Source organism: Gobius niger (genome assembly GCF_951799975.1).
Source record: "Gobius niger genome assembly, chromosome: 16".
NCBI lineage: Eukaryota > Metazoa > Chordata > Actinopteri > Gobiiformes > Gobiidae > Gobius > Gobius niger.
The window spans coordinates 24,589,215-24,616,378 of record NC_136867.1 but is presented as its reverse complement, the minus strand read 5'-3'; the positions used below and the strand labels follow the sequence as shown (position 1 = coordinate 24,616,378).

Genomic DNA, 27,164 nt, shown 5'->3' with positions numbered 1-27,164 from the left:
TGAACGTTTAGCCCCAATCAGAGAAGATAATCGCTGCATTATATCTGGTCCACACTTTTAATGAGGGGCCCCTGCTCCAGGCTTTGATCTGCCCCGAGAGGAGAGGGGGGGGGGGGGGGGGGGGAGAGGGCAGGGGGGACAGTGGAGGGCGACGCTCTCCACATGGGATCCCAATATAGACGGATCAAATAGACAATGTTACGAATAAAAGAAAACGCCAGGAGTATTTCAAGTATTTCCAATGAATGAATCCCAGATAAAGGATCATTGCTCTGATAGGGCTGGATCTGGATGGTGTTAGAAAGGTTTAGCTTTAGCACGTTTGTGGAAAGCTATGAAGTTAATTTATCTTTAAAGGTGCATTATGCAACTTTTTATGTGAACAAAAAGTTGATATTTGTGTGTATTTCATCTTTTAGTGACCCAGCGGCTGTATGAGTGGTCAGCATGGCCTTTACTTTCCAACGCGGTGGTCTCTACTACGCTCCAGGATCAATTGTTTTGTAGGTTTTCTGATGAGAGGGTCCATCAGCAGTGAAAACCTTCCAAACAATTGATCCTGGACCGTTGTAGAGACTACCGTGATCGAAAGTAAAGGCGCCATGCTGACCACTCATCCATTTTTTTGCATAAAAAGTTGCATAATGCACCTTTAAGTATGTTATTAGGAACAGATAATAAAAAGAAATTGCTGGTATAACATGGCATGAACAAATAAATCAAATTAGAGAGGCATACAATTAATAGTTACAACAGCAGTTTTAATTATCAGGAAGAAAAGGTAGGGGAATTTTACAGGTAATTTTACAGGCACAAGTCCATTAAGCCAGGAGTGTCCAGACTTTTTTCCATCATGGGCCACATGTCGGTGGTCACTGCTGTTAAACATTGCACAGGGTGCATTTAAAGGAACAGGCCACCGTTTTTCAATACTGAGATATGTTCTTACCTGAGCTTAGACGAGTTGATGCATACCTGTCTGGTCTTTGTGCCTGTGGAAGAGCGTGGTCGCTTCCAACTCCCCCCCCTTTTGGAGCTATAGGAGCTATCTTACAACATATTTGGTCTTTTTGGGTGACTGAGCGCACACACAAAGACCAGACAGATACGCAACAACTCGTCTAAGCTCAGGTAAGAACATATCTCAGTATGGAAAAACGGTGGCCTGTTCCTTTAAGAGTAGTTTAAACCAGGCCTCATTTAGGCTCAGAACCTTAATGCCAGCTCCATCACACAGTAAAAGACAAGTCTTTGAGTTTATAATCGAGACAAATTCTTAAACTTGCACTAAAGGTATCCCATCCAGGTACTAACCAGACTCAAACCCTGCTTTTCTTTCAAGACCAGACAGGATTCGGCATCCTCCAGGTGGAATAGATCTAAAACTGTCCAAGTAAAACCTTTGTACAGTCCTGTAATGTCAAAATCTAAAACGGAGGTGTCCAAAGGCTTTCAAAATCTCACCATGTTTGGCTCTTTTTGTCTCTATTAGGGACTGTGTACAATACCTTTTCCAGTGAGGAATTACAGCGTTTGATTTGTGCTCGGACCGACCTTGAAGAGTTTAATGGCCTCGGTCTGCAGCGCCTCGGACGGCAGAGTGGTTAGCGGCGCCCTCAGCCCCTCCTTGCAGAAGCTCAGGGCCCCACTCCTCCACAGCGGCGATTCTGGGAAAGAAGACATTCAAGACGACCGGCGTAAACACTCACAGGACGTGTGCGTCGGAAGACAAACAGAACGATTGGGTTTCAAAGGCCTGACCGGCTCGTAAACAGTGTCTGCGCGGAGGATTAGCGCGTCCAGACTGCCTCGGATCAAAATAACAAGCGACGTGCTACTGGGAGCATTTGTGTTTATTTACATGCAGGGCCTAGCGCTAGTGTTAGCTTCACGGCTAATTATACAGACGGCTATAAATGCGACATGACGACTTCTGTGTGTACTTTAGAGTCTCATTGTTTATGTGAACTTTTTTGACTAATATTTAGTTTGGTTTAGTCCATGTCTAGTCCCGGTTCTACTGCAATATTGCTGTTGTTTATTTATTGTAGTGGAGTAAGGGCCGTAATTAGTCTCTCAATATAGTGCTTTTACACAGAATAGTAACTTTAAAGTAAGAATCTAATAATTCAACAGAATGCATTTTTATGGTGGTCCGCCCTGATTCACTTTGCTGTGTGACAAAGTTACTTAAAGGGACGATACAGAGTTTAAAAATGTTAAAATTATGTATTTTCCTCCCCCTACATGTTCAAACAATGGTCTAATGTGTAGAATGAGCCCAGACCTGTTCACCACAACTGCCTCTGAAATCCTGCACTGTCACTCAAAAACGTGCACGAGCTTAATATAGAAAGTGCAGTTACACGTATGACCTGAGGTGGCAGTAGTGAGTATAAAATGGGGAACTTGCATCTAGCCCCTTTAATTTCCTGTTTTGTTTTTTTATTACAAACAATGAAAGAGGAAATTGACTAAAATGTTACTTGTGGACCATAATGCATTTCTACTTTCCTACACATTTGCAACATCCCAATTTGTCACAAGGATGAGTTTATAGGCACATTTTCAGGGTCACATTCACAGAAATGCTAGAAAACTATCCTTCTACAGTGTTCCTTTTGACAACATATTTTAATTTAGTTTTAGTCTATTGACGAAAATATCCTTTTATTTATTTATTTTATTTAAAGGGACTATACAGAGTTTAAAAAAAAAAAGTATTTTTATCCCCGTACATTTTCTAGCAATGTCCTAATGTGTAGAATGAGCCCAGACCTGTTCACCACAACTGCCTTTAAAATCCTGCACTGTCGCTCAAAAAGTTGTGGGTCAGAAGTGCCGTCATGCACGAGTTTAATATAGAAGGTGCAGTTACGAATAAGACCTGAGGTGGCAGTAGTGAGTATAAAATGGCTAACTTGCATCTAGCCCCTTTAAGATGAATTAAGTCAACTTTGCATTCAAAATATTTACGAAAATTCTATTTGATCAAAGTACTCTACTTCATGGAGCTTCTTCCTCATGAACAGAGCCGTACTTTTGGCAGTGAATTGAAATGATATAGTAAAGGAGGACAGAGCAAAAAAAAAATCAGGTATAGTGCCTTTAATTCATCTACCTTTGACTTTCACGCTTGAAAATGGGAGGAAATCCTCGCAGTAAATTAAATATATTCTGTATTCTCATTCTGTATTAGAGTAGTGATTACGTGCCTTTTAAATGCCCTGTGTGGGAAACATGATTTATTTATTATGAATGATATAGAAAGAATTAAAGAGTGAGATTCAAGCTGTGAGAAGACTTAAGTAACCAACACCAAAGGTCACATTGTACTGAGTTGAATCATGTTTATTTTCGAGGCCGTAAACAAACACAGTCACGAGTGCGGGCATAAAGCAGTAGATTGAAAATACTGTGTGGTTAAAGGATAAGGCTACTGCACATGCCAGACACTGTGGCTTTTTCTATTTTTTCAGAAGAGTGGCCAAGGGGAGGCACGTCGCTATGCCCGAGGAGTCTTTAAGGATTGGATTAAGACTTGTGAGCAAATGGTTCGGAGTTCACATGCATCGGTTTGGTTTTATTATTTTCTTTTGCTGAATGCTGCAACCCTTTCACACTGAACTGCGATGTTTAACAAAGCCAGGGAAAAAAAAGCCTATATCTGTGTCTAACCTGCGTCTCCGTCCACGTCGAGGAGTTTCCCGATGAGCTGCTCGTACTCGGTGCCCACTCGGAGGTTGGCGCTGCTGCCGGCCGACACTGTCAGGTGGTACAGCCAAGTGTCCTAGAGAGAAAAACGCAGTGTAAAAAAAAATAAAGGCACAAAGACAAGAAAAAACAAACCAAAACAGGCGAACCATGGCAGCCTTATCCAATTTTGGTAAACTTTCTAACCTGGGTTACCTGGCACTATAGGGCTGGGTATCATTAAACAGCACCAGTATGGTATTGGAGAAAAGGTTAAGGTACTAATGGTAAAAGTATCAAAAGCTTTTCTTTAGAGACCAAGTTTGAAAGGAACAGCAACAAATTTAATAGAAATCTACATTATTATTCTGTTTTATGGTTCTAGACCAGTGGTACCAAACCAGTTCAGCGTTACTCAAATCTTAAAGCGTCCTGACTGGAGCCTAGTGTAATGCCTCATTTGAAAGCTAAGAACTAGAAAACTGATCTAAATTCCTCATGTGTGATGCTTTCTTGTCACATTTTTGTACATATTTTATCACTATTTTGGTTGCTCTTTTGTAGCGTTTTCATACCTGTCTCATTTTCTTCCAAACTGGAGAAAATGTGCTCAGTTCAGGTGGGGGTTAAGAGGATAAACTTTCAGTGGTTGTCCGTGTACCTCCTACCTCAAGGGTGTTGCAGTTTATTTAGGAAAGAATCAATGTTGTGTTCAAAATCAACTTGAAATTCTCCCCAAACTACACCTTTGATTGCACAATATATCTTTTCCAATCAAAATAATGTTCATAATGTCCCCTTTTTTTTTCAATCTGAAATTCCAAGTACAGTTCCTCGAGTACGCAAGTTATCCTCGTAGCCCTGATTAGGAAATTCTGTTCTAGACGACAGATATTTTACTCTGGGCATCGAAAACGCATTGTTCAGGTATTGGTATCGTAATCATTAAAGCAAAAAATGTAATGGGTACCCAGCTCTATCTGGGACCTCAATCATTTTTCTTTTCTTTTTACTTAAAATCATCTTGGACCCTTAACTCCCACACTAAATCCACACAGGACATGTGGGTGTTGCCTAAGCATGCAACAGCAGCGTGCACCATTCCAACTTCTGACCATTGGGTCCATGGACTTCAACCATCCGAGCCACTGCCATTCGCAATATGCATCGCCACAGGCATTCAGATTTCACCCATGATACGCACCTTCTCCTGCTTGGTGCCGATGAGCAGGTAGGTGGGGCTCTGCTCTGGAGGCTGGATCACCAACGTGCAGTGAGAGGAGAGGAACCCCCTGCCCCCCGCCTCATAGTCTTCATCAGAGTCGCACGAGCGGTCCACCTCCTGCACCGAGGCGTCTCGCACCTGCAGCTGACCCAGAGGGAGCTGAGGAGGGAGGAAGGGAGTCAATGAAAAACGAAAGCTCCAGAACACAGCACAAAAGCTGCAAAAGCACAAACCTTGTCCTCCTGGTTCCGGTAGTAGTAGAAGACCTTTCCAACCAGAGAGCACCACACCAGCTTTGAGTGTCCGTGTTTGACCTGCAGAAAGAACAAAGTAAGACGACAAACTTAGGACTGATTCTTAAATGGTTTATCATGAAAACCACCGCCACTGTTTCCAAGGAAGAAGTTTTGCTTTTCTGCTCATTGTCGTCTAAGCACTAAGCTTCTATCAGCTCAACAAACCATTCTTTGTAACTTATTTATCTGCCTGTGTGTGTTAAAGCTTCTCCTGGATGCTACTTGGATTAAATCACCAGTCTGTGCCCAATAAAATAAATTAGCATTTAATGTAATCCAGACTCAATCCAGGTTTACTGTGCATATGAAAACTGTAAGGGAATCATTTATAAAGACAGGGGCTAAATAGCAAAAAATACAATATGCTACTCCAAATGGTGAACTAGGTGCAACATGCCCAATGCTGCACCTAGTTCACCATTTGGAGTAGCCACTATTACAGTATTAAAGCCCCAAATCTGAATAAAAATGTTCAAATTACTCTGCTGCTGATCCATTTTTGCACATGAGCAAACACTTGGTAAATGAACCCCTAAGAGTTCAATCTTCTCTCTTCACTTTTCATTCAAGATCTCATTAATGCCTTATGCTTTATTGATTTTACTTTAAATTACTTTAAGTGTAATTTCATGTGGGATTAAACAATATGTAAATTACTCTGATCCACTATTGTAAGTACTACTCGTGACCCCCATAGTGTAGAAATGGTCTCCAATAAATTGCCTTAGCTAGATCTGCAGATTTGCTAAAGTCATTTATCTAAGCATCTCAATTGAATGATATTTACTGCTGCAGAACAGTATCATTGAAACAGTAATGCATTTAATCCTAAATGTCCCAGTCATTTTTTTTTTTTTTAAAGCTTTGACCCATTTTGCAGAAAGTATGACATCAGCCCCAGACAGGTTCAGCACTGAACCAGCTGTTGCCTGTTCCGGAGGTCAGGGGGGTTAACTGCACTGAAACATCCGAGCGTTCAGACACAAAGCCACGTCACGTCACGACCCGCGGCTGCAAGAATCACCTCAGGGCTTTTGTTAAACGGATATGCACCCTGTAATCTGTCACTCTGGGAAAAAAAACTACTTTGTACATTTGGATGTGGATTATGTCCTAGTGTAATTATTAGAATGTAAAAGGGCAATATAATTAACTTTACTTGGTTAATTTATTTGAAATTCTGTATTTTCTTAGTATCTCAGTGTTAATTCTTAACTTTCCTTTCAGGCAATTTATTAGTTTGAAATATGTATTTATTTATTTTTACTATTTTTACTATTACTGTTTTTAGTTTAATATACTTTTGTGGCTTCATGCATCTCCTATGACGCTTCAGTCAGTATTTTATCATTTGTTTTTTCATCTATTTCATCCATCAGCACCATTACACTGCGGACAAAAGTCACCTGACCTGTCGCCTTAACCGAGTGCATTGTCTCTTCGGCTTTACCCAAATCTGAGAGAATCTCAACTGGAGAGCTACTTTTTGGTCACATTGTTGGCACGTTGGCACATTTTTAAAGTGTTTTTGTCATGTTTTCATCTCTTTTGTTGTCATGTTTTCGCCACATTTGTGTCACATTTTGTTGCTTTTTGAATGTGTTTTTGTTGCTTTTGTTGCTTTTTTGTCATATTTTTGTCACTTTTTTCTGTGCTTAACACTTTTTTCTTGTTGCATTGTCATCATGTTTGTGTCGCTTTTTGGTCACACTTTTGTTACGTTTTCTTCCTCATTTTCGTCGCTATTTTGATTTTTTTCAAGACGCTTTTAGATTTGGGCAAAGTCAAACTGGAGAAAATGTGCCCGATTCAGGTGGGGGTAAAGGGGTTAAAAATGACTGAAAAGAGAATTTATGCTGATTTTAAGTTGGTTTGGACTGCCTTGAGCAAGATTACTAGTGTGACAAGCATTAATTTGCTTAAAATGAGAGTTATTAAAGCACTACTATGTGACTCATGCCCCTAGAGGCCGCAAGCGCCATTGCAGGCCTCGTAAAATGTTGCATTTTTTTACTCATTAATTGTCCGTGAGAGTAAATACTACACTGACAGAAAAGACAAAGGGAGAGAGGGATATTGTACATCCAATTACACAATGGAGATCATTTTTTTGACTCAAAACTATGCTGTTAATACTGTTTAAGTGGTGCTAGCCCGCAGTTAGCTTTGTCCGTTAGCCTGTTAGCTTCTTCTTCGGGATTCCATTAGTGTGCATTGTGGCTTCCGACCCGGCGGCAGCGAAGTTGCAATGTCGTTTTCTGGACAGAGACACCAGGGGGAGATGAAAGACCCCCCAATAATCCCATTAACACTTGTTTTACCCCCAGAGAGACTACAGAAAGGATTTAATATGGTAAACAAGTTACTTAGTACTGCTTTAACTTAAAATTACAAAGATTTTACACTGTTTGCGATGTAAACTAATCTAAAGTGAGCATTTTCCAGTGTTTTTTTTTCCAGTGTGGTGTCTCTCCTGTCAGTCGTCCGTCAGCTCTGCTCACTCACACTTGTCGGATGTTGAGCGTTGTCTGTTTACCTCCTTTAGGCGAGTTTGGGCAGAGCTCTGAACAGGAGGAGGTGATGGGGGGAGGTCTGAGGACATTCCTGGAGCTGGAAAATCTAAAAAACCGTGTCCCGACGTCAAAGAGGTTTTTCATAATCTGGACTCGTGAGGCCAAGCGCTTCACAGAGGCACAGGGGGCGCCATGGTGACAGAAAAATAAAGCGGGGGCTTGAAGAGGAAGTTATTTCAAAGTCTCTCATCTCCAAACCGGGCAACAGCAGATGTGGGACCAAGAACACAAAAAGGCATCCTCCAAGCAAACATTTCTTTAGCGTAACTTTAAACATTGAAACCAGTCATGTTTTTGATGAGTCAACATCATTATAACTTAAAGGTGCATTATGCAACTTTAATGCGGGGGAAGAAATATATATATTTGTGGATATTTGACCCAGCAGTGATATGAGTGGCTAACACGGCGCCTTTACTTTCCATCACGGTGGTCTCTAAGACGCTCCAGGTTTAATTGTTTTGGAGATTTTCTGGTGAGAGATGGTCCTGCGTGTCCTAGAGACCTCTGTGATGGAAAGTAAAGGCGACATGCTGACCGCTCATACTCTCACTACAAGGTCAAATACGCACAAATTTCTACTTTTTATAACACATAAAATGTTGCATAATGCACCTTTAAGCTCCAGCCATTTGTTAAGGCGAGACACTGCAGGTGAATAGGGAATATTTTTCAGTTTACAGATCAATTTGAAACTTTTATTGTAGATTACTGGTATAAATGTGAGGAAAAAAATATATTGCCAGTTCTCTGTCATTTTATGTTTTCATATAAAAACAAGGTCTAAAAGGGCCACAAGGAAACAAGACAGATTGAGCTACATTCATATTTACGTTTTTTTTTTTTATTGATAAACGAGTTACCAAGACTTTTTATGACGGGATTTTGGATATCTTGTTTAGTTAAAATAAGCAGTTTTTTGTGGAAAAATCTGTATTTTTTGACATTCAAAACTCAATAAATTAGGCTAGGAATTAGATATTATATTATTAAAAAATCCCTCTGAAAACATCTTCAAAATATTGTTCAGTCTAAGGTTGGAAAATTTGAAGTCTTTAGGTGCTACTGACATGGAGATAGTGTCGCCACAATGAGAGAAAAACAAGTTTTGAGACAAAAGCCCTTGAAATTACATTTTCCAATATAGATCTCTGGGGAAACATTGAATATTTATTTATTTATGTTATTGTGAAGATTAGGTATATTTTTGGTTTCCAGATGAAAGTTTATATGTTCAGAGACCAATTTGGCCCAAAACCTGAAAACTGAAAAAATGTAGTTTTGCCTGTTGTGTCTCCCCTTAAATTATATATTACTTTTAAGTTTATCAAATGTATTTTATGACGGTAATGTTTTATTATTGCTCTCAATGCTGTCTTAACTTATTTCTTACACTGAGGATTTGAGTCACACAACTTTTAATTTCCTGTGTGTACACTGCTCTGACTTTGACTGAAGAGGGAGTATTATGCTTTTGTTGGTATTTGGTCATGTCAAACACATTTATATCCCTTTCTAACATTTTATTGGTTAAAAAATGAAATATTGATCTAAAACAGACCACTTTTTGGTTATTTGTCTGAAGTGGCTCCTCTCATTCCCCTCCTCTTGCTCCCCTTCACTGTGCAGCTGCTTCAGTAAAGATAAAGGTGGCCTGTGTGCCTGTAATGAATCTGTGACGATCATTTCCCGGATGCATAAGACCTCAGATGGAGCTGTACCAATGATACCTCCTTTCTGGACAGACTGTTGTGCCCCTCTCACCTTGGTCAGCCAGCCCCGGACAGTGGACTTCGCCGCGGTCTCCACGCCGAGCGGAGAACAGGCCTGGACCCTGAGGATGTTCTGCAACATACGGATCCACTCCTCCAGGATGTTGGGAGAGTCCGCCGTCAGATAAAACGTCTTCTTCTCCGTGATCAGCTGGAACGAGACAGGGTGGAAATGAATCCTTGTGACATTTACTAAAGACACTATTCAGCAAATGACACTTTTAATCCCGAATCTGCTTCCTTTATCCTGCCCAGTCCACAACACTTTTATTCAATTTGGTCTTGAGACGCGGAGGTAAAATGTCTTGTCAGAGATAGCATCAGGTGTCAGATCAGTTCAGCCTGTGGTGCATTCCTGTGAGGGGATGCAGATGATGTCATCCATCGTGATGTGCAGCTCAGGAATGCAGCGCTAAGCCCCACTGTCACACAACTGAGAGATACGAACCACAGGATAAACCCACCTCTGCCCAGGTTGCGACCGGACTTAAGGGAACTCTTCTTCTTAAACTATGGTCAGTTCTTTGGGTGACACGGGGCGACTCTGTAAAAAGGGCTATTCAATAAACACTCACTCCATGGCTATTTTTACCACTAATTTCTTTATAGTTTTATAGTTTTGTTGATATATCTGAAGTCAACAGCAACATAACCACATCTCTGGCTCAACTACAGACTCAAATAGATCAAAATTGACTTCTTAAATCTCACCAGAAGTTCAAGCATGCTCTCCTGTCTCCTCCACTCACCTGAAAGGTCTGAGCTCCCTCTCCTCTGAGGATGCGGCAGGACGAGTTCAGTTCGATCTGACCCTGAGGTTTCCTGATCACATCGCTCTGGAAAACATCGCTTGTCAATCACACCCCGACTGCAGGAAATAGTGCGACTGCTTTTAAAACTTGAAACTCACGGGGGATTTGTAGTAGAGGATCTCTCCGTTCCTCAGGACGAACCAGCGCCGCTTCCAGGCTTTGACCTGACTGGCCATCTTCAGCAGGTAGCCAGACTTCTCCAACGTCTCCTACAAGACAGTGGTTTATACTGATGCATGAAAAATGACTGAAGAAAATCTCTCAAAGACGTGTGGTTAAGGAATCGTTAGTGAAACTTTTCAGCGTTCATTAGCCTCTTCAATGTATTTTTCACATAGCTGTTAGCATTAGCCATCAAGTGTTGTAGCAAGTTGCAATTTTTTAACTTATTAATTGTCTTGGAGAGTAAATACTACGCTGACAGAAAAGACAAAGGGAAACTCAAACTTGGCTGTAAATACTGCTAAAGTGGCGCTAGCCCACAGTTAGCTTTGCCTGTTAGCCTGTTAGCTTCTTCTTCATGATACCATTAGTGTGTATTGGGGCCTTCGACCAGGTGCATGGAAAGTTGCAAGTGTGGTTTTCTGGCCAGAGACACCAGGGGAGATGAAAGACCCCCCAATCATCCCATTAACACTTGTATTACTATTGTTACTTGTTATTGCTTTAACGCCTTAACCGAGGGCATTTTCCCAAATTTAAAAGTGACACGACTGGAGCTTACAGCCTATAGGCCAGTATAACGCCCCATTTGAAAGCTAAGACCGACAAAACTCATCTAAGCTTCTTCCTCGTTAGAATTGTCACGTTTTTGCTTCTTTTTTTAACATGTTTTGATCGCAATGTTGCCAAAACGCTACAAAAAAAATCACTGAGAACAAAAACGCGGAAAAAAAACTAAAAAAAATACTCAAATGTCATAGAAACTTAAAATAGTGTTGTGTAGACCTTAGCTTTCAAATGAGGCGTTACACTGGCCTAAAGGCTACAAGCTCCAGTCAAGAAGCTTTTAGATTTGGGTAAAGTCGAACTGAAGAAAAGGGGTTAAGTTTCTATTTTTTGGGGGGGGTCAGCTATACATCCAATGGCTTAAACCTTCTCTTATAGTTAGGTTTATGATAGAGGAACCACAGTAATTGTCATACCTCGATATACATTAATATAGGTCCTGGCTTCACCTTCCATTTGAATGGGGATGGAACGCTCAATTAAAACAAGTCCGGGATGCCATTGGTTATAGGAACAGGCTCTGATAAAGCTGTGATTTCCATGGATGCGATGCTTTACTCACAGGCCCGGCGCTCTCGCAGGAGTACGACGAGGTCCTCTGCACTTTGTGTTCAGGCTCAGAATAATCACTGTCCAGAGAATAGGCGTCTGGGGGGATGGCATAGTCACTCTCCGAGCTGATGGACGACATGGACACTCCTGCGATTCCGTTTACACAGACACATTACACAAGGAAATAAAGTCAATCGTGAAGATGAGGGCATTTTCAGTGACATGATTAGATAAGGTTGTGCCGAATAGAGATTTTAGCACACAAAGGGTCTATATTAGGTTTTGAACAATAAACTGCACTCCTCACCTCTCTTGACGGCTCGTGGGCTCCCGGGAACGCTCCCCTTTTTGTCCGGACTCAAGATGGAGGTTCGTAAAGAGGCCAAAGAGCTGCTGTCGTCCTCCGAGCCCGAGTCATCGTCAGGGAGGGGGACGCTGCTGATCTGAGTGGCTTTCTGGAACAGAGCATTTTCAAGCGTTACATGATGAACTTACAATAAAAGTTACACATTTTCCTTACCCCTTTGAGTGTGGTGTAGACCGGAACACTGATGTTTTTGTAGATGAGTTGGGAGAAGGGTCCTGTGGCTGGGTACGGAGGTAAGGTGCAGCCTGTTGGACAATGATCACATTTTAATTATTATTAGCTGCATCAATAGAACAGATCTTCAGTATAAACAAAGAAATCACATATCTTGCATGTTTTTGGTTAGAAAGAGCTATATTGATCTAAAATGGCGCCCGTCACTCTCCATCAAAAAACAAACCTATGCTGAATCTCCTGCTCCATAGATGCAGCGACTGTCAGACATCAGTGCTCAGTCAGAATTAGCTGCAGCAAGTTGCTTCATAGTAGCGAAGCTCCACTGGACACTTTTGGCTCTTGTTGCTCTGTGTATTTAAGCGAGAACGCTTCCTGGTTACGTAAGGGGCATTCGACAACTGGGTGGGTGGCTTTGTTTTTGATGGGGGAACAACATTGTAACATGGTAGAAAAGTTGATTTTCCTTCACATTCCCTCTTAATACAGTAAATATATAAGGATAGAACATGTATTTAGTTCAATAAACAGACACATAAAAGACGATTTCAATGGTAATTTCACCCTTTACACATATTATCATTACTTAAAGCCACACTGCGTAACTTTTCAGCCAAGAAAGAGATTGAAATACAAACATTAACTAAATTACAGGTGATTTTTACAGATAATAATACGGTACATCCCCAGCTTGTCTATGTTGCTGTTTTTGCTTTGATAACAGGCAGCCAAATTTTAGGTTTAAAGGTGCATTATACAACTTTTTATGTGGAATTTTTTTTTATATTTGTGCGTATTTGACCTTGTAGTGACCCAGCGGTTGTATGAGTGGTCAGCCTGGCACTTTTACTTTCCATCACAGTGGTCTCTAGGACGCTCCAGGATCAATTGTTGGGAAGATTTTCACTGCTGATGGAAAATCACAACAGAAAACCTACAAAACAATTGATCCTGGAGCGTTTTAGAGGTCACGGTGATCGAAAGTACAGGTGCCATACTGACCACTCATACAGCCGCTGGGTCACTACAAGGTCAAGTACACAGAAAGTCAACCTTTTGTTTTTGCATAAAAAGTTCCATAACGTAACTTTAATCTCTTAATCCCCACCTAAACCAAGCACATTTTCTCCAGTTTGGCATTACCCAAATCTAAAAGCAATAACGCAGCAGATGAGTGACAAAAATGGGCTGGAAAAGCAACAATAATACAATAAAAAAGTAAAGAGTGATGAAAAAGTGGCAAAAAAGTGACAAAAATGTTATGAAAAAGCAACAAAAATCCAACAACAAAAACGACAAATACACAACAAAAACAAAACAAAAATGGGCTTGAATAGAACCAATAACACAACAAAAAGACAAAAAATCAACCAAAAAAATCATCAAAAGAGCTTGAAAAAAAAAGTTACGATCAATTTGCTTTCAAGTGAGGAGTTACACTGTAATTTTTAGATTTGGGTAATACTGAACTGGAGAAAATGCGCTCGGTCACATTAGATGCAATGTCGTATTACATTTTAATAACTATCTTGAAAGTATTACAACTAAAACTTTTTTATTTCAAATATGTACGCTTATATTTAGGAAATGGGACATCTCCACAGTTTTGAACCAAAACTACCTCTCCAAAGTGGATAATCACATTCATATGTTTCACGTGGCGTTTCCTTCACTAAAATCAACTGAACCTGGAGCTCTGTCTGTGAAAGTGCTGAGTCGGCTCTGTGCTAATTCACACCAGCCCCAGCGCAGAGGACGTTCATTCAGCCTCTCTCTTTCTCTAAGCCCATTTCGGTCTTTCCCGGAGCACTTTGTAATCACAGTCAGGCCCTCTCCTTTCATCGTCTCTGATTAAAAGCTGCCTGTCTCTCTCCACGCCCCCGGTGCCTGGAGGATGAGCCTGAAATAAAGTGCTCAGGTGGAAAAAACTGGGCGGGGCCACACCTGCACAGGTGAGCGGGGCTGCGGGCCAAAAGGAAGTGACATCAAACGTGACGCTGACAGACGGGGCAGACCGCACACAGATACAAGACACACATCACCCAAAACACAAACCTCGGGCTCTGGCGCCTGCGCTCGCCTCCGACACTCTCATCCCGGACTTCGCCACGGCGTAGATACGGCTCTCCTGTAGACGACAAACGCCTGGTCTTGATTTATGATGAGACATTTTTCATTACCAGTGATCCACACAGGACGACACAATTTAACTTGCTCAAGATCAAGGAAGCCCAACAGCTGGATTGCCTTTTGTTCATAGTCATTCCATAAAGTTAAGTTAGTAAGATATTTGTGCCATCTTGTTTCCATTTCAACCTATTTTTGAGGCAGCTTGTTTGAGGACTTTTACAGTAATGAGCCTTGTATTCTTAGTGTCAGCTGGTGTTAAAATATAGGTTTGGTAGCTCCAGCTGCATTTGTGTTTTGCCAAAACCTTCAGGCATTTTTTAAAAATTGTCTGAGCTGTGGTTTGTTTCTCTAAATATGCTTTTGCTGAGTTTCCTGTGACTTCGGGTGGTGAGCAATGACCAAACCATCTCCTTTGAGTCGCTGTTTAATGTCAACGGTTTAAACAGGACCTCACTTGTGAAAAGCCAATAATAAACAAATTCATCCTGAAAAAATGGATGAATAAGCACAACAGCAGCGCGTGCAACATCAGTGAAGGCTTTGTGCAAAAAGAAAAATATTTGGCAGTTTGACAGCTGTAGCCGCTTTTCATTAATCGTGGCCCAAAATCAGCCCCGTCGTTAGTTTAGATCATTTGAATAATAAGGTGTTTGGGTCTCAGATAATATGACTCTTCAGACTGGTCATAAAAAAATCTATATCTATATTTAAATGAGCCAGTTGTTTGTACGGATCGTTGAAATGAACAAATCCCAAAGATTCAGTTCCCAGTAAAGCAGGGATCTGCATCCGCTTCATAAGCCCCATTTCAGAAGCATTTACTGTTTGTTTTCAACATTTTGGTCTGCAAACGTTGGAGGATTCTTTAATTATGTTAAAATCAGAGGTGGGTAGAACTGTAGTTTTTTCAGACTGTACTTTTTACTACTTTAGTAATATTAAAATGAAGTAACTGTACTCTTACTTGAGGAAAAGTAAATGATAAAGTGGCAAATCCTAACGAAACTAACACATGAACACAATTTTGTTGTACAAGTACTTACGTATGTATTTCATTATTATGTATGTTGTGTTTTGTTTACTTATTTATTTATTATAAGTACCCGGAGGAAACATACGCAGACACGGGCAGAACATGCAATCCATATCCCTGGTGGGAATTGAACCCGGACGTTCTAGCTGTGAAGCACGAGCACTAACCGGAGCACGGTATGATTTTTTCATAATGATTCCTTTTTATGTTTTTAAGAGATTTTCTTTGAAAATGTTGCAATTTTCACATAATTTTAGGTTTTGTTTCTCATAATAATCGCTACTGTTACTCAGTACTCACAGTACACAAGTAACATTTTCTCCAAAAACTTCTTTACTCTCTTTACTTGAGTAAATATTTGGCTACTCTACCCACCTCTGGTTAATATACCATCCTGGCTACGAACTCTCCAGTGTGAAGTCGCAAACTTACACGTCTTTTTGAAACATAAGCAGCTCCCTGACCTTTTTGTTGCATAAAAGTAGCTCACAGAGTAAAAAATGTTGGAGACCGGTTCAGTAAAGGGACATTCATGTACTTACTTGGCCTCGCTGGTACCAGATTGGGCGGGCTTCACAGGTTTATCGTAATTGACTTGAAATCGCACTCAGATCAGTCACAATCAGCCATTCCACATTAATACTCCTGTGCTAATATTTGCCTGGTTACTTCTCACTTACCCATGATGGAAACCTATGCAGCGGCGGCGTGGGCGGCTTGAGCACCTCCGGATCCAGCCTCTCCAGCTCCTCCGCCAACCCCAGGAACGACACCCCATCCTCCTGAAGGCCCGCCCCCTCCACCACTCCGTCCATACCGTCCGAGAGCGCGTCGTCTATGTCCGTCTCCTCAATGACCTGCGAAAACGGCGACGTGCTGGTCCCCGTGCTCTTCAGCGTGGAAGAGGCCGAGGACGTCACGATGTCTATGTTCACGTTGAGGTGGTGTAGCTTATCCAGACTGGGCTGCGGTTGGCTGTAGTGCTTTTTAACCAACTGGATACTGTCTCTGGGAGTCAGCGGGGTCCGCACTTTCGGTAACGTCATGCTGTTTTGGTTTGGGAACGGGTTGTTGGTCGACGGGGATCGGGACAGCGTGTGCGGCGAGCTCGGCCCCTGCGCCATTTCGTAAGCGGAGGAGGACGAGGACGAGGAGGAGGACGAGTGGAGGCAGTGGGAGCGGAATTTGGAGTTGAGCTCGTCCGAAGAGTTGTCCCGATCCGAGGAGGAGGCGGGGAGGTCGGGGAGCAGGGGCGGCAACCCTTCGTGGGCCGCGTCACTGTGGGGTAGACCTTTAGTGAGGTGGTCTGGGGATCTTTTATGATCTGAAAAAGACAACAGACAGTGTTACCAGCATGTTTTTGGAGGTCTGGGAAACAGTAACACCCGGAGGAAACCTGGCTGGCTGCCTTCAGTGCTCGTCTGAAACTCCCACCGCTCTCCTGGGTTAGTCCCTCTTTCAGAGCGTGGTGTCCTGCACTGGTCAGCTCCTCCCTCTTCCTCCTGCAGCTCCCTTTGCTCCACAACAGTCTTTCTTAGCAGTTAATCCATTTTATTCTCCAGTGAACGCCCATTAGCCGGAACAATAGTATGGACAGAAGGCATGTGTGGCTTAACTTTGAGTCTTGCCCGCATACCTCCTCCTCTGTCCCTCCTCCCCACTGTTCTGCAGGTGTGGGGGGCTCTTGGTGCCTTTTCAGTGTTATTCGGCACTCAAAGCGCTTTACAGCAAGGAACCCCTCACCCATTCACACACCAATGTACCCAGACACTGGAGGCAAAAGTTTCTTGCCCAAGGACACAATGATAACGTGCACCTACAGGAGCCAGGATTCGAACCCCCGAGCTTCCGATCATGAGATAGTCTGCATTATAGAATAGTGGAATAGGCAAGAAAGATTTTGTTTTATTATTACGATAAAGGACTTTCAACCTCTTTCTGCCAGTGTGACTTTCCCCTAAGGCAACTTAAAGGGACTACACAGAGTTTAAAGATGTTAAAATTAAGTATTTTCCTCCCCCTACATGTTTCAACAATGTCCTAATGTGTAGAATGAGCCCAGACCTGTTCACCACAACTGCCTCTAAAATCCTGCACTGTCACTCAAAAAGGTGTTAATTCGGGTCTGAAGTGCCGTCATGCACGCGCTTAGAAGCTGCAGTTACACGTATGACCTGAGGTGGCAGTAGTGAGTATAAAATGGCTAACTTGCATCTAGCCCCTTAAAGGAAGTTTTACAAAATATTGCACTACTGTTATGGTCTTTTCTCCCTAAATGCATTACATTTATAAAAAAGCTTCTATGGTAAGTAAAGGAGTGGGGTTGTGTTGTGGCCTGCGTTGTAAATTGTTGCAAACCTTTTCATCAAATGTTCCACAAAATAATCTTAATTTCACAACAAACAACTGTGTGACAGTGGGAAAATTCTGTATATTTAAAGGTGCATTATGGAACTTTACATGTAAAAAATATTTACACACAGAGCAGAACTAAGAGAACATACATTGTACACATTGTATCGTAGTAACATCTATTGTACCTGATAGTGCCGTTTTGATGAGAGGGGTATTCCCGCGGGACGCTGCCTGTCTCCAGCCCTCCTCCTGGGGCAGGGGGGAGCCAGGGCTGCCTGGGGGGAACAGGGGGCTCACGGGGACCAGGTGAGTGTCCAGCACCGGGGAGATGGTTCCACAGGAAGCAAGAGGCTTCTCCAAAAGAACTGAGGAAAGACACAAAGTAACTATGATTGAAGGATTTTAAAGCGATTAAAGCGAAGAAAAGAGAAGGTTTTCATTGTGCTGTTGACTGTGTGAACCTTTGCTGAACCGGTTTCTCATGGATTTTCCACATTACAGCACTGTAGTAAATGAGAAATGTGGAACAGAGCGATCCATGCTTTCCAATGGGTGAAAGAAAATGAAAAGAGAAAGAAAACAAAAACCTGAACTACCTTAAAACAATAATACGTCATTTCCAATCTCCAGATCTTGAACTAGGTTTACTCAGGAGTAGGTCTACCCTATTGTGTATGTTTAACCATAGTAGAGGAATCCCATCCAAACACAGGGAGAACATACTGAGGCCTGACTTACTTTGTAGCTTGCCTTGTAGTGAAACTATTTGTTCTGACTGTCTCTGATTGGCCACTTTCAGCTGCTGGTTTTCCTGCTCCATCTAGAAACAGAAAAGTGAGAAAATATCAATTAGTTTTTTTGCCTAACCTCCTACAAACATGCACTTTCAGACAGACAGTGATATTGCCTGACATCTCAAAGATTACAATGCTCTGTAGCTTTAAATTCCCGTTATGTCATCGGTGCAACTTGTAATTCAGTCTTGTGGCATTCCTCTTGTGTTTTAGGATTTACCGTAACTCATACTGATGTCTCTGAGCCAAAACCAGGGCTTTCCCACAATCCCACAATCCTTTGCCCCGCTCAGTGCTCCGTCTCCTCTTACCTCCCGAAGCTTCAGGGTCACCCAGTCTTTAATCTTAGCCGCCTTCTCTTCGATGATCTTTGCCTCCTGGGCCCTCACCACAACCTGCAGAAGACACAGAGAGCGGGGACGTGTCCTTACAGATGTTTTATGGACTTAAAAACTAGACAAGAGAGAGAGGTTAGCGTTCTTGCCTCAAAGCAAACAGGTCTCGGGTTCAATCCCTTGGCCTTTTTGTGCGGTGTTTGCAGTGGGTTCCCTTAGGATAATCTGGTTTCCCCCAAAACATGTGTCCCCACTTTCTTCTCAACCACATTTCTCCAAAGTAAAACGTAAATTTTGCCATGTGCTTCAATCATTTTACAAAGCCAGATAGTGCACACTCCAGAACAGAAGGTGGCGCTGTGGAGATGTAGAGTCAAATGCCGCTAACCTACAACAAGGAATAAAGATTTGTCCCAATCGTATTGCCGTACAGAGGGTGAATTCGGGTGCAATTCATGAGTTTTTAAATTCGATTTCTCAGATTGATGTACTATATTTCTCTCATTACTGACAGTGCAACTTTTACAATAATTTCAGCAATATTTGACTTGTAGTAGCCTGTATGTACTTTTACACAAGAACCGAATCAGGTACTTTGAAAACCCCTGATGGGTCAAATGCAGACAAATATAGATACAGACGAAAACGCGTCATACAAGGGGGCGTGGCCTAGCCGAGTATCTATCTGTATCCATCCTTACGGCCAAAATAGTCTGCCTTATCTTACTTATCTACTTACTTATCTTAACAAAAACCTATTGGCCAAAAGTCTATTACCAGAGTAGAACCAGACTATTACCAGACTATTACCAAACTAGAACCAGACTGGTACCTGACTATTACCAGGCTATTGCCAGACTATGACCAGTCTATAACCAGACTAGGATCAGACTATGACCAGTCCATAACCAGACTAGTACCAGACTATTACCAGACTAGAATCAGACTATTACCAGATTAGAACCAGACTATTACCAGACTATTACCAGACTATTACCAGACTAGAACCAGACTATTACCAGACTAGTACCAGACTAGTACCAGACTAGTACCAGACTAGAATCAGACTATTACCAGATTAGAACCAGACTATTACCAGACTATTACCAGACTATTACCAGACTAGAACCAGACTATTACCAGACTAGTACCAGAATATTACCAGACTAGAACCAGACTATTACCAGACTAGAACCAGACTAGTACCAGACTATTACCAGACTAGAACCAGACTATTACCAGACTAGTACCAGACTAGAACCAGACTAGTACCAGACTATTACCAGACTAGAACCAGACTAGTACCAGACAAGAACCAGACTGGTACCTGACTATTACCAGACTACTACCAGACTACTACCAGACTTCAACCAAACTATTATCAGACTAGAACCAGACTATTACCAGACTAGTACCAGACTAGAACCAGACTAGTACCAGACTATTACCAGACTACTACCAGACTAGAACCAGACTACTACCAGACTAGAACCAGACTACTACCAGACTAGAACCAGACTAGTACCAGACTACTACCAGACGTCTAACCAAACTATTATCAGACTAGAACCAGACTATTACCAGACTATTACCAGACTAGAACCAGACTACTACCAAACTAGAACCGGACTATTACCAGACTACTACCAGACTTCAACCAAACTATTACCAGACTAGAACCGGACTAGTACCAGACTATTACCAGACTAGAACCAGACTATTACCAGACTATTACCAGACTAGAACTGGACTAGGACCAGACTATTACCAGACTATTACCAGACTAGAACCAGACTATTACCAGACTAGAACCGGACTAGAACCAGACTATTACCAGACTATTACCAGACTAGAACCAGACTATTACCAGACTAGAACCGGACTAGTACCAGACTAAAACCAGACTATTTCCAGACCATTACAAGATTAAAATGAGTTGTCAATATTACCACTGGAGAAAGAGCACAAACAGAAGGCGTCTCGTTGAACATCCTTTGCATCCCTCTACCTGTTTTTCCAGCTGGGCCTCTAATCTGGTTATCGCCGTGTCCTTCTCTTGGAGCTGAGTGGTTAGTTCCTGGTGCGTCCTGTACAGGGAGCTTTCCGATTCGCTGGTCTGGACGTTGGCGGACTTGAGTTTTTCCTCCATGACGTGAATCTGAGAACGCATAAAGCCAGACTCATTATGCCGGTGTCCGTCGTAGGAGTGAAGGACGCACTTGTGAAGGGGGCGATGTAAGCTCTCAGGTATTTGACGCTATTGAAGTGCAGGCTCCATAAAATTACCACCTACACATGAGCTAAGCGTAATGGCCTCTAATTAGCAATTCAACCAGGCAGCTGTGGAATTAAAACGCAGAAGCTTATATAAAACATCTTGTCCAGAACTTGGAAAACTCTCAGAACATATATTTTTAACACTGTTTCATTCGTTTATAAGCCTCAAATGCGATAAAAATCGGTGCATCTTTCATTTCTTAATTAATTTAACCATACCATGACACAGAGAAATGTCTTTTGGACCATTGGACAAACTTATTCAGTAGAACTAGACGATCAGTATCATTATTTTCCAAAAAATGTCGTTTTAATGTCTTTCTCTGTGATTATTATTACTAGTAATTTCTGTCAGTAGATCAATGAAATTATGAGGGACAGTATCGGAACAATCCAAGGGCCAATCATGGACAAGCAAATTGGTGAACTGACTGACCACAACAGTATTTTTCTATACACTGCCTGACCCAAAAAGAAAGAAGTCGCCACAAAAGGAAAAGGATTTTTGACATAGGGCCTCATTTCCTAGTCATCCAGAGTGTTGTTGATTTCTTTTAATTCATGCAGACCTTACATTTAAAGAGTTTAGTGGTGCTTGGCTAGTGCTAGGCTATCGCATGTCTATGGTATATGTCTATCCTATAGTAACGCCGGCCGCAGGTAAACAAACTACTGTAGATACGGTAACCTAGCAGATCACTCCGTCACTGCGTAGCTCACAACCAGGAAGATGCTGCTCAATAAGTTCTTTTAAATGCAAAAAAAAAAAATCAGTCAACACAGACATTTATATGGGTAGTCTGGTGTTATAAGTGATTTGTCTCAGGTGCACTGTGCTTGGGTCAGACTGTTTTTAATGCAGGCTACTAGTTACCATAGACATGCACTAGCGTAGCACTAGCCTAGCACCACTAAACTCTTCAAATATGAATGCATGGAAGTACATCATTGAAGTACCAGTATCAAAAAAACAGGGCCCAGTCCTATCCCTGATCCACTCTTTCACATCGGGGAAATAGAAATCCATTGATGGAATAACTTGGTCATTCGGATGTTCAGCTGACCTCATTCTTTGGGCTCATAGTGTTGCTGAACCGAGACCCGACCAACTGCAGTTAGTTAAATCCAGGTGGACACACTTTATGGTCTGGCAGTGTATTTTAAGTACTTGAATAACTGTTACTAAAAAAAATCCCATAATTTGTTACCTGTTTCTCTGCATTCTCAGCTCTCTGATCGGCTTCAATGACCCGCTGCTCCAGCTCATGCATCTGAAAAAAAAAAAGATTTCAATTTTAAGTTTTTCTCGCGGAGATCAAAGCACGCTGAGAGGTGGTCGATGGGAAAACCCTAAGCCGAGAACATTTCCATGACCACTATGTGTCCATTGTTTGCTCCTGGAGAATGGACTGACGCTGAAGCAGTGACAAAAGCAGACCACCAGCTCCGCCGCAGAGACGGAGGAAGTCCTAATCCTCCGTAATCTCAGATACAAAGTGGGAGAACTTTAGGAGATTAGTCCAGCACAAGTCGGACTGTTTTGAGTACAATGACTGGGAAATCCATTTTAAACTCAAGGCCCCAAGCTTTTAAGACGAAACGTGAGTGAGACCAAGTTATGAAGGCTTGTTTTTCTGCACTTTATTACATTCATTAACATTTAATTGCAACCTGTATAAACCCTGTAAGAAAATGTCACTTATTGAACGAAGTCTATATAGTAATTATCATGACAGCCCTAGTGTGTCCAGTATCACAACAGCAGTTCTCTCACAGGGCTGGAAAAATATTGCTGGAAAAACTGCTATTAAAGTTTGGATTTTGATAGTTATCAGATATTTATAGATGATTGCCTTATTTTAAAGGTGTTACATGGCTCTTAATGGACATGCTCCTCCTACCCTAATGAATTTCATAAGTAAAAATAAACTAGTATACCGAGACATTGACCAACGATTTTGGTCTCTAGGACGCTCCAAAATCTAATGTTTGGAAGGTTTTCTCTGCTGACAGACCCTCTCACCAGAAAACCTACAAAACAATTGATCCTGTAGCATTGTAGAGACCACCATGATTGAAAAGGCGCCATGCTGACCACTCATACAGCCGCTGGGTCACTACAAGGTCAAATACTCACAAATATCAACTTTTTTTCACATAAAAAGTTGCATAATGCACCTTTAATGTCTATGTATCAGAGGCACAGAGTCACAGAATACATTGCAACAGTGTGAGGGCCTGTGCACCAGTGCTTTTATTGTCATTTTACAACAACGGTGCAATGGAATTTGTTTTCTATTACTACTACAACTACTACTACTACTACTACTGCTACTACTACTACTGCTGGTGCTGCTGCTACTACTACTACTGCTGCTGCTGCTGCTGCTGCTGCTGGGAGAAGAATGCCGGTATGTGAGGTCAGGCCTACGTCAGCCTTTGTTCAAGCTTCTGATTTCAAAGGCGCTCCATCCTTCAACTGCACTCTCCACATCTGTCAAGGAAACTTTAGTCGCAACATTTCTCTCAAACTGAAGAGAGGTCCTTCTTTTGAAATCTCACACAGTCCAGTCCAGACTCACAAGTCCACAAGCTTTGCCATTACAATCATTTCAGAACAAGAATAAAGAGGTTTTGATGCAAGCAGAATCTTTTGTGTCAATCTGTTCTCTTTCCTTAAGCCATGAAGTCCTCTCTGATTCCAGAATTCATGGCGCACCACATTTGCACATAGATTAGCGCTGGCCTTAGCGAAAGCAGAAAAAGAACTCGGATGCTGAGTAAAGGTCAACGACACAAGTCAAAATGAGTCTATAGCCGTGAATACCAAGCAAGTGCTCATGGAGAATTTGTGGCTGAAGTGAATGTGAAAAGGGTCGGTGACATTGGTTTCTGTGAAGAGTGACGAGCCCTGGCGTCGGACACAAGTGATCGGTCAATGACAGTGGAGACATAAGTGAAAGGAGACACTTACAGCAAGGCAAAACCTCTCGGAAGAAAGCCTTGTTTGCTGGAGATTTTATAATGTGATGTTTCTCATTTAAAGTTTACATCAACTTTTGTGTTAAATACACTAAGGCTAGAATTTCTATTTTCCTCAAAGGAGTCTAGCAGCTTTCTCACATGGTCTCATCCTAGTACCTCCTGAAATGTCCATAAAGACAACCATATGTCAGAAAAAGGCTGCAAGAACTGGCCTTAACACATTGAGTGCCGCTCTGTTTTTGGGATTTAATCACAATTAACAATCCAGACCATTTTTCATGATATTTGTAGCACCACAGCATATTCTATGTTATAGCTATGGACACATGCTGTGGCTCGTTTGAAAGCTGAGACTCTAAGCTCTCCGCAGGTGAAAACAGTTTAATTCTACGTGCGGTACGTCTCGGTTCCTGAGAAAGCTAACCAGAGGCTAGTTTTGATCAAGATCACAGATTTTTTTCTAGAAACGGAGATAACGGGTGTTTTATGAAACACTCTCCTTTCTGATGAACTCCTCTCTCCTCTCTGAACGGACACTAACGTTATGGGAAGAAGCAAATGCCTAAATATCTCAGTTTCAAGTCAATTTTCAACGACAACATTGTTGACACGTTTTGAAACACCACGTGTCGCCGCAGATCGATCGCTTTTTATCACGTGTGCATTTAAACATCCTGGTTCTCGGATTGAAGACTTTAACAGGATGTTTCTCAGCCGTCCTTGGACCGATTTTGACCATTGAAAAACTCAGAGAAAAGTTAGAATCTCAACTGTTTAGATCTGTTCATGGGAAGAAGAAAAGAAAAAAAGAAAAAAAATTGAATTGAATAATATTTATAAAATGTCCAGATCGTGACTTTTCAGAAGTTTTTGATCGTCATTTATTTCACTTCTGTTCATCACAGAGCTGCATTAGAGTGTCTAGTTTCATCATTTAAAAACCCCCAGCAAAAACTATTTCCGGTTTTGGCACTCAATGTGTTAACATGCACTTAAAGTGGACATATTGTGCATATGAGACTTTCATTTAAAATACAAAATGATGCCTATGTAAAGAAAAGACAGAAAGGAGTGAGAGACTAGGCTGGTCAGGATTTCCAATTGATTGATCATGGAAGGATGGATTTGTTTTCCTTCTATGACGCAAGCTCAAGAAAACACAAATCGGCGCAAATAAAGTGGATAGGATGTCTCAAAGATCTGTAAAGGAAGCTAAATACCATTACAGATATGTTTTTTTTTACTTGGAAGAAGCGAAGAAATGTTTGAGATCACAGACAAATCAAACACAAAACCTGAACTCGACTTTTCCAAAACCACGTAGAGACTTTCACGTGTCAAAAGCAACAATCACGGCACACCTTCTCAAGAGTCGAAACGTGAAAATCTTCGAGTCAAAACACAGACTACACTTACAGCACGATGCAAGTGTTCTATTCCTGTCCGCCTGTGCGCCTGGATTCATTATTAAGCCCGAAGTGCTGAGACGGCGGTCCGCAGTTATGTCGGCCTCCTCCATCTGTCAGGGGCTAAAGTAAACTCTAAGTCCGACTCACTTAGCACTTAAGGCCCCCCGGCTGTCAGCAACACCCAATATAGACCAACAATCAGTTACGCTATAGACCAAAGTGACTAAAATGGAAAAATAAACGCAAAGGACGCGTTCCATTCGTGTAGGCAGAGCTGGTAACTGAGCTTCATGAGCCTCATATCACTTAAAGGGACACTGCGTAACATTGGATTATACCGTTTCCAGCAATACAAAACTAATGACAGAGAAAAGGCTATTTTTGCAATGGCTGATCAAAGAGTGGATTTTGAGGACCTAACCTAATTGAATCTTACATTTGTCTGCATGTAGTCGACGTCTCCATGGCGACGAGCAAGAGACGTCCCGATAAAATAAGATATATCTCTAATAAAATAAATGCTTGTACTTTATTCTGTTTGTTGGGTGAAATCTCATGTGGTGTAACTTTAAATTCACTGCCAAGGAACAGGTCTGCGCCTTTTTCTAAAATCGAATGTAATTTTTGAATGACTAAAACAAGGTGTGGAAAAAATATATTTCCAGAAACCTTCAAAGGGGACTTAAACTTTATTAATACCTGTCAAAATGCTTTTAAAAACACTTTTTCTTTTTATGTTGAATAAACAATTGGTGGCTTATTAGCTACCCACAATTTATGTTTTTGAACCATAAAACATGCCTTTGCGTGACGTTGCACCCTGACCCATAGAAGAAGTGTGAAGCTCCATATCTTCATGTCAAATCAAAACAGAACTTCCCGAAACCTAAATTTTGCTTTATACTCTTTTTATAATGGTGGGACAAACGGCAAAGTTTCATATCATGATTTTGTTTCATCACACGGTGATCATTGCTTCAGTTGTGATTCCCTGTTAATTCCCATTAATGCCCATAAGAAACCCAACCTTAACCCTAAGCATAAGTGAAATGGGTTGGTTCGAACATCTATACTGTAGTTCTAGTCGTGTGATGAAAATGGGTAAAGCTTCGGGGCTTTGCGGTGGTGGGTTCCTCTGTTTTAGGGAGGAATCTTAAAAGCCTGATAAAAGGGGAGATACACTGAAGATAACATAAGCCTTGCCTAAAGACCGTTAACCATCTCCTGCTGGATGGATCCTATTTTAGATAACTCACTGTTTACCTTTAGTGCAGGTAGAAGATTAAAGATAAAGTGCTTGGGTTTCAGTATTGTCCATAGGAGCAACAAACTCTCAATCTGAATGTTAAAACAGAAGCTGAGTTGTTATTAGGCATAAAACCTGCTAACCTTGTAGTATGGACTTCTACAAACAAGTTCTGTAATGCATGGGATTATTGTGTTCATTTTTCAATTTTCATTTGGCCATAACCTTTCCCATAGTTTGAATAATGTAATGCTTTTTGGTGAGAAACCTCAATTTCACTCACATTTTCAAAACATTTGCTTAGCCATTAACACTCGATTTGTCTGTTCCTCCACCTCCTCCTTCCTCTTCCTCCTGCGCAGCTCCCTCCGCTCCACAACAGTCTTCCACTATCTTCTGGAAAGAGC

The 27,164-nt window shown here is 41.6% G+C and overlaps 1 protein-coding gene across 1 annotated transcript in view; it reads right to left on the bottom strand.

The window, feature by feature from the left end:
* Positions 1-27,164, bottom strand: part of plekhh1 (pleckstrin homology domain containing, family H (with MyTH4 domain) member 1) — a 59,680-nt gene that overhangs the window by 12,468 nt on the left and 20,048 nt on the right. The window contains exons 3-19 of the mRNA XM_079573368.1: positions 22,326-22,388; positions 20,849-20,998; positions 18,817-18,900; positions 18,450-18,531; positions 17,897-18,076; positions 16,037-16,680; positions 14,249-14,321; positions 12,173-12,264; positions 11,960-12,107; positions 11,663-11,799; positions 10,470-10,580; positions 10,309-10,395; positions 9,552-9,710; positions 5,152-5,232; positions 4,898-5,077; positions 3,679-3,790; positions 1,555-1,667 (exon numbers count right to left, since the gene is read on the bottom strand). Of these exons, the coding sequence (XP_079429494.1) occupies positions 1,555-1,667; positions 3,679-3,790; positions 4,898-5,077; positions 5,152-5,232; positions 9,552-9,710; positions 10,309-10,395; positions 10,470-10,580; positions 11,663-11,799; positions 11,960-12,107; positions 12,173-12,264; positions 14,249-14,321; positions 16,037-16,680; positions 17,897-18,076; positions 18,450-18,531; positions 18,817-18,900; positions 20,849-20,998; positions 22,326-22,388 (2,496 nt within the window). The remainder of the gene's footprint in view (positions 1-1,554; positions 1,668-3,678; positions 3,791-4,897; positions 5,078-5,151; positions 5,233-9,551; positions 9,711-10,308; positions 10,396-10,469; positions 10,581-11,662; positions 11,800-11,959; positions 12,108-12,172; positions 12,265-14,248; positions 14,322-16,036; positions 16,681-17,896; positions 18,077-18,449; positions 18,532-18,816; positions 18,901-20,848; positions 20,999-22,325; positions 22,389-27,164) is intronic.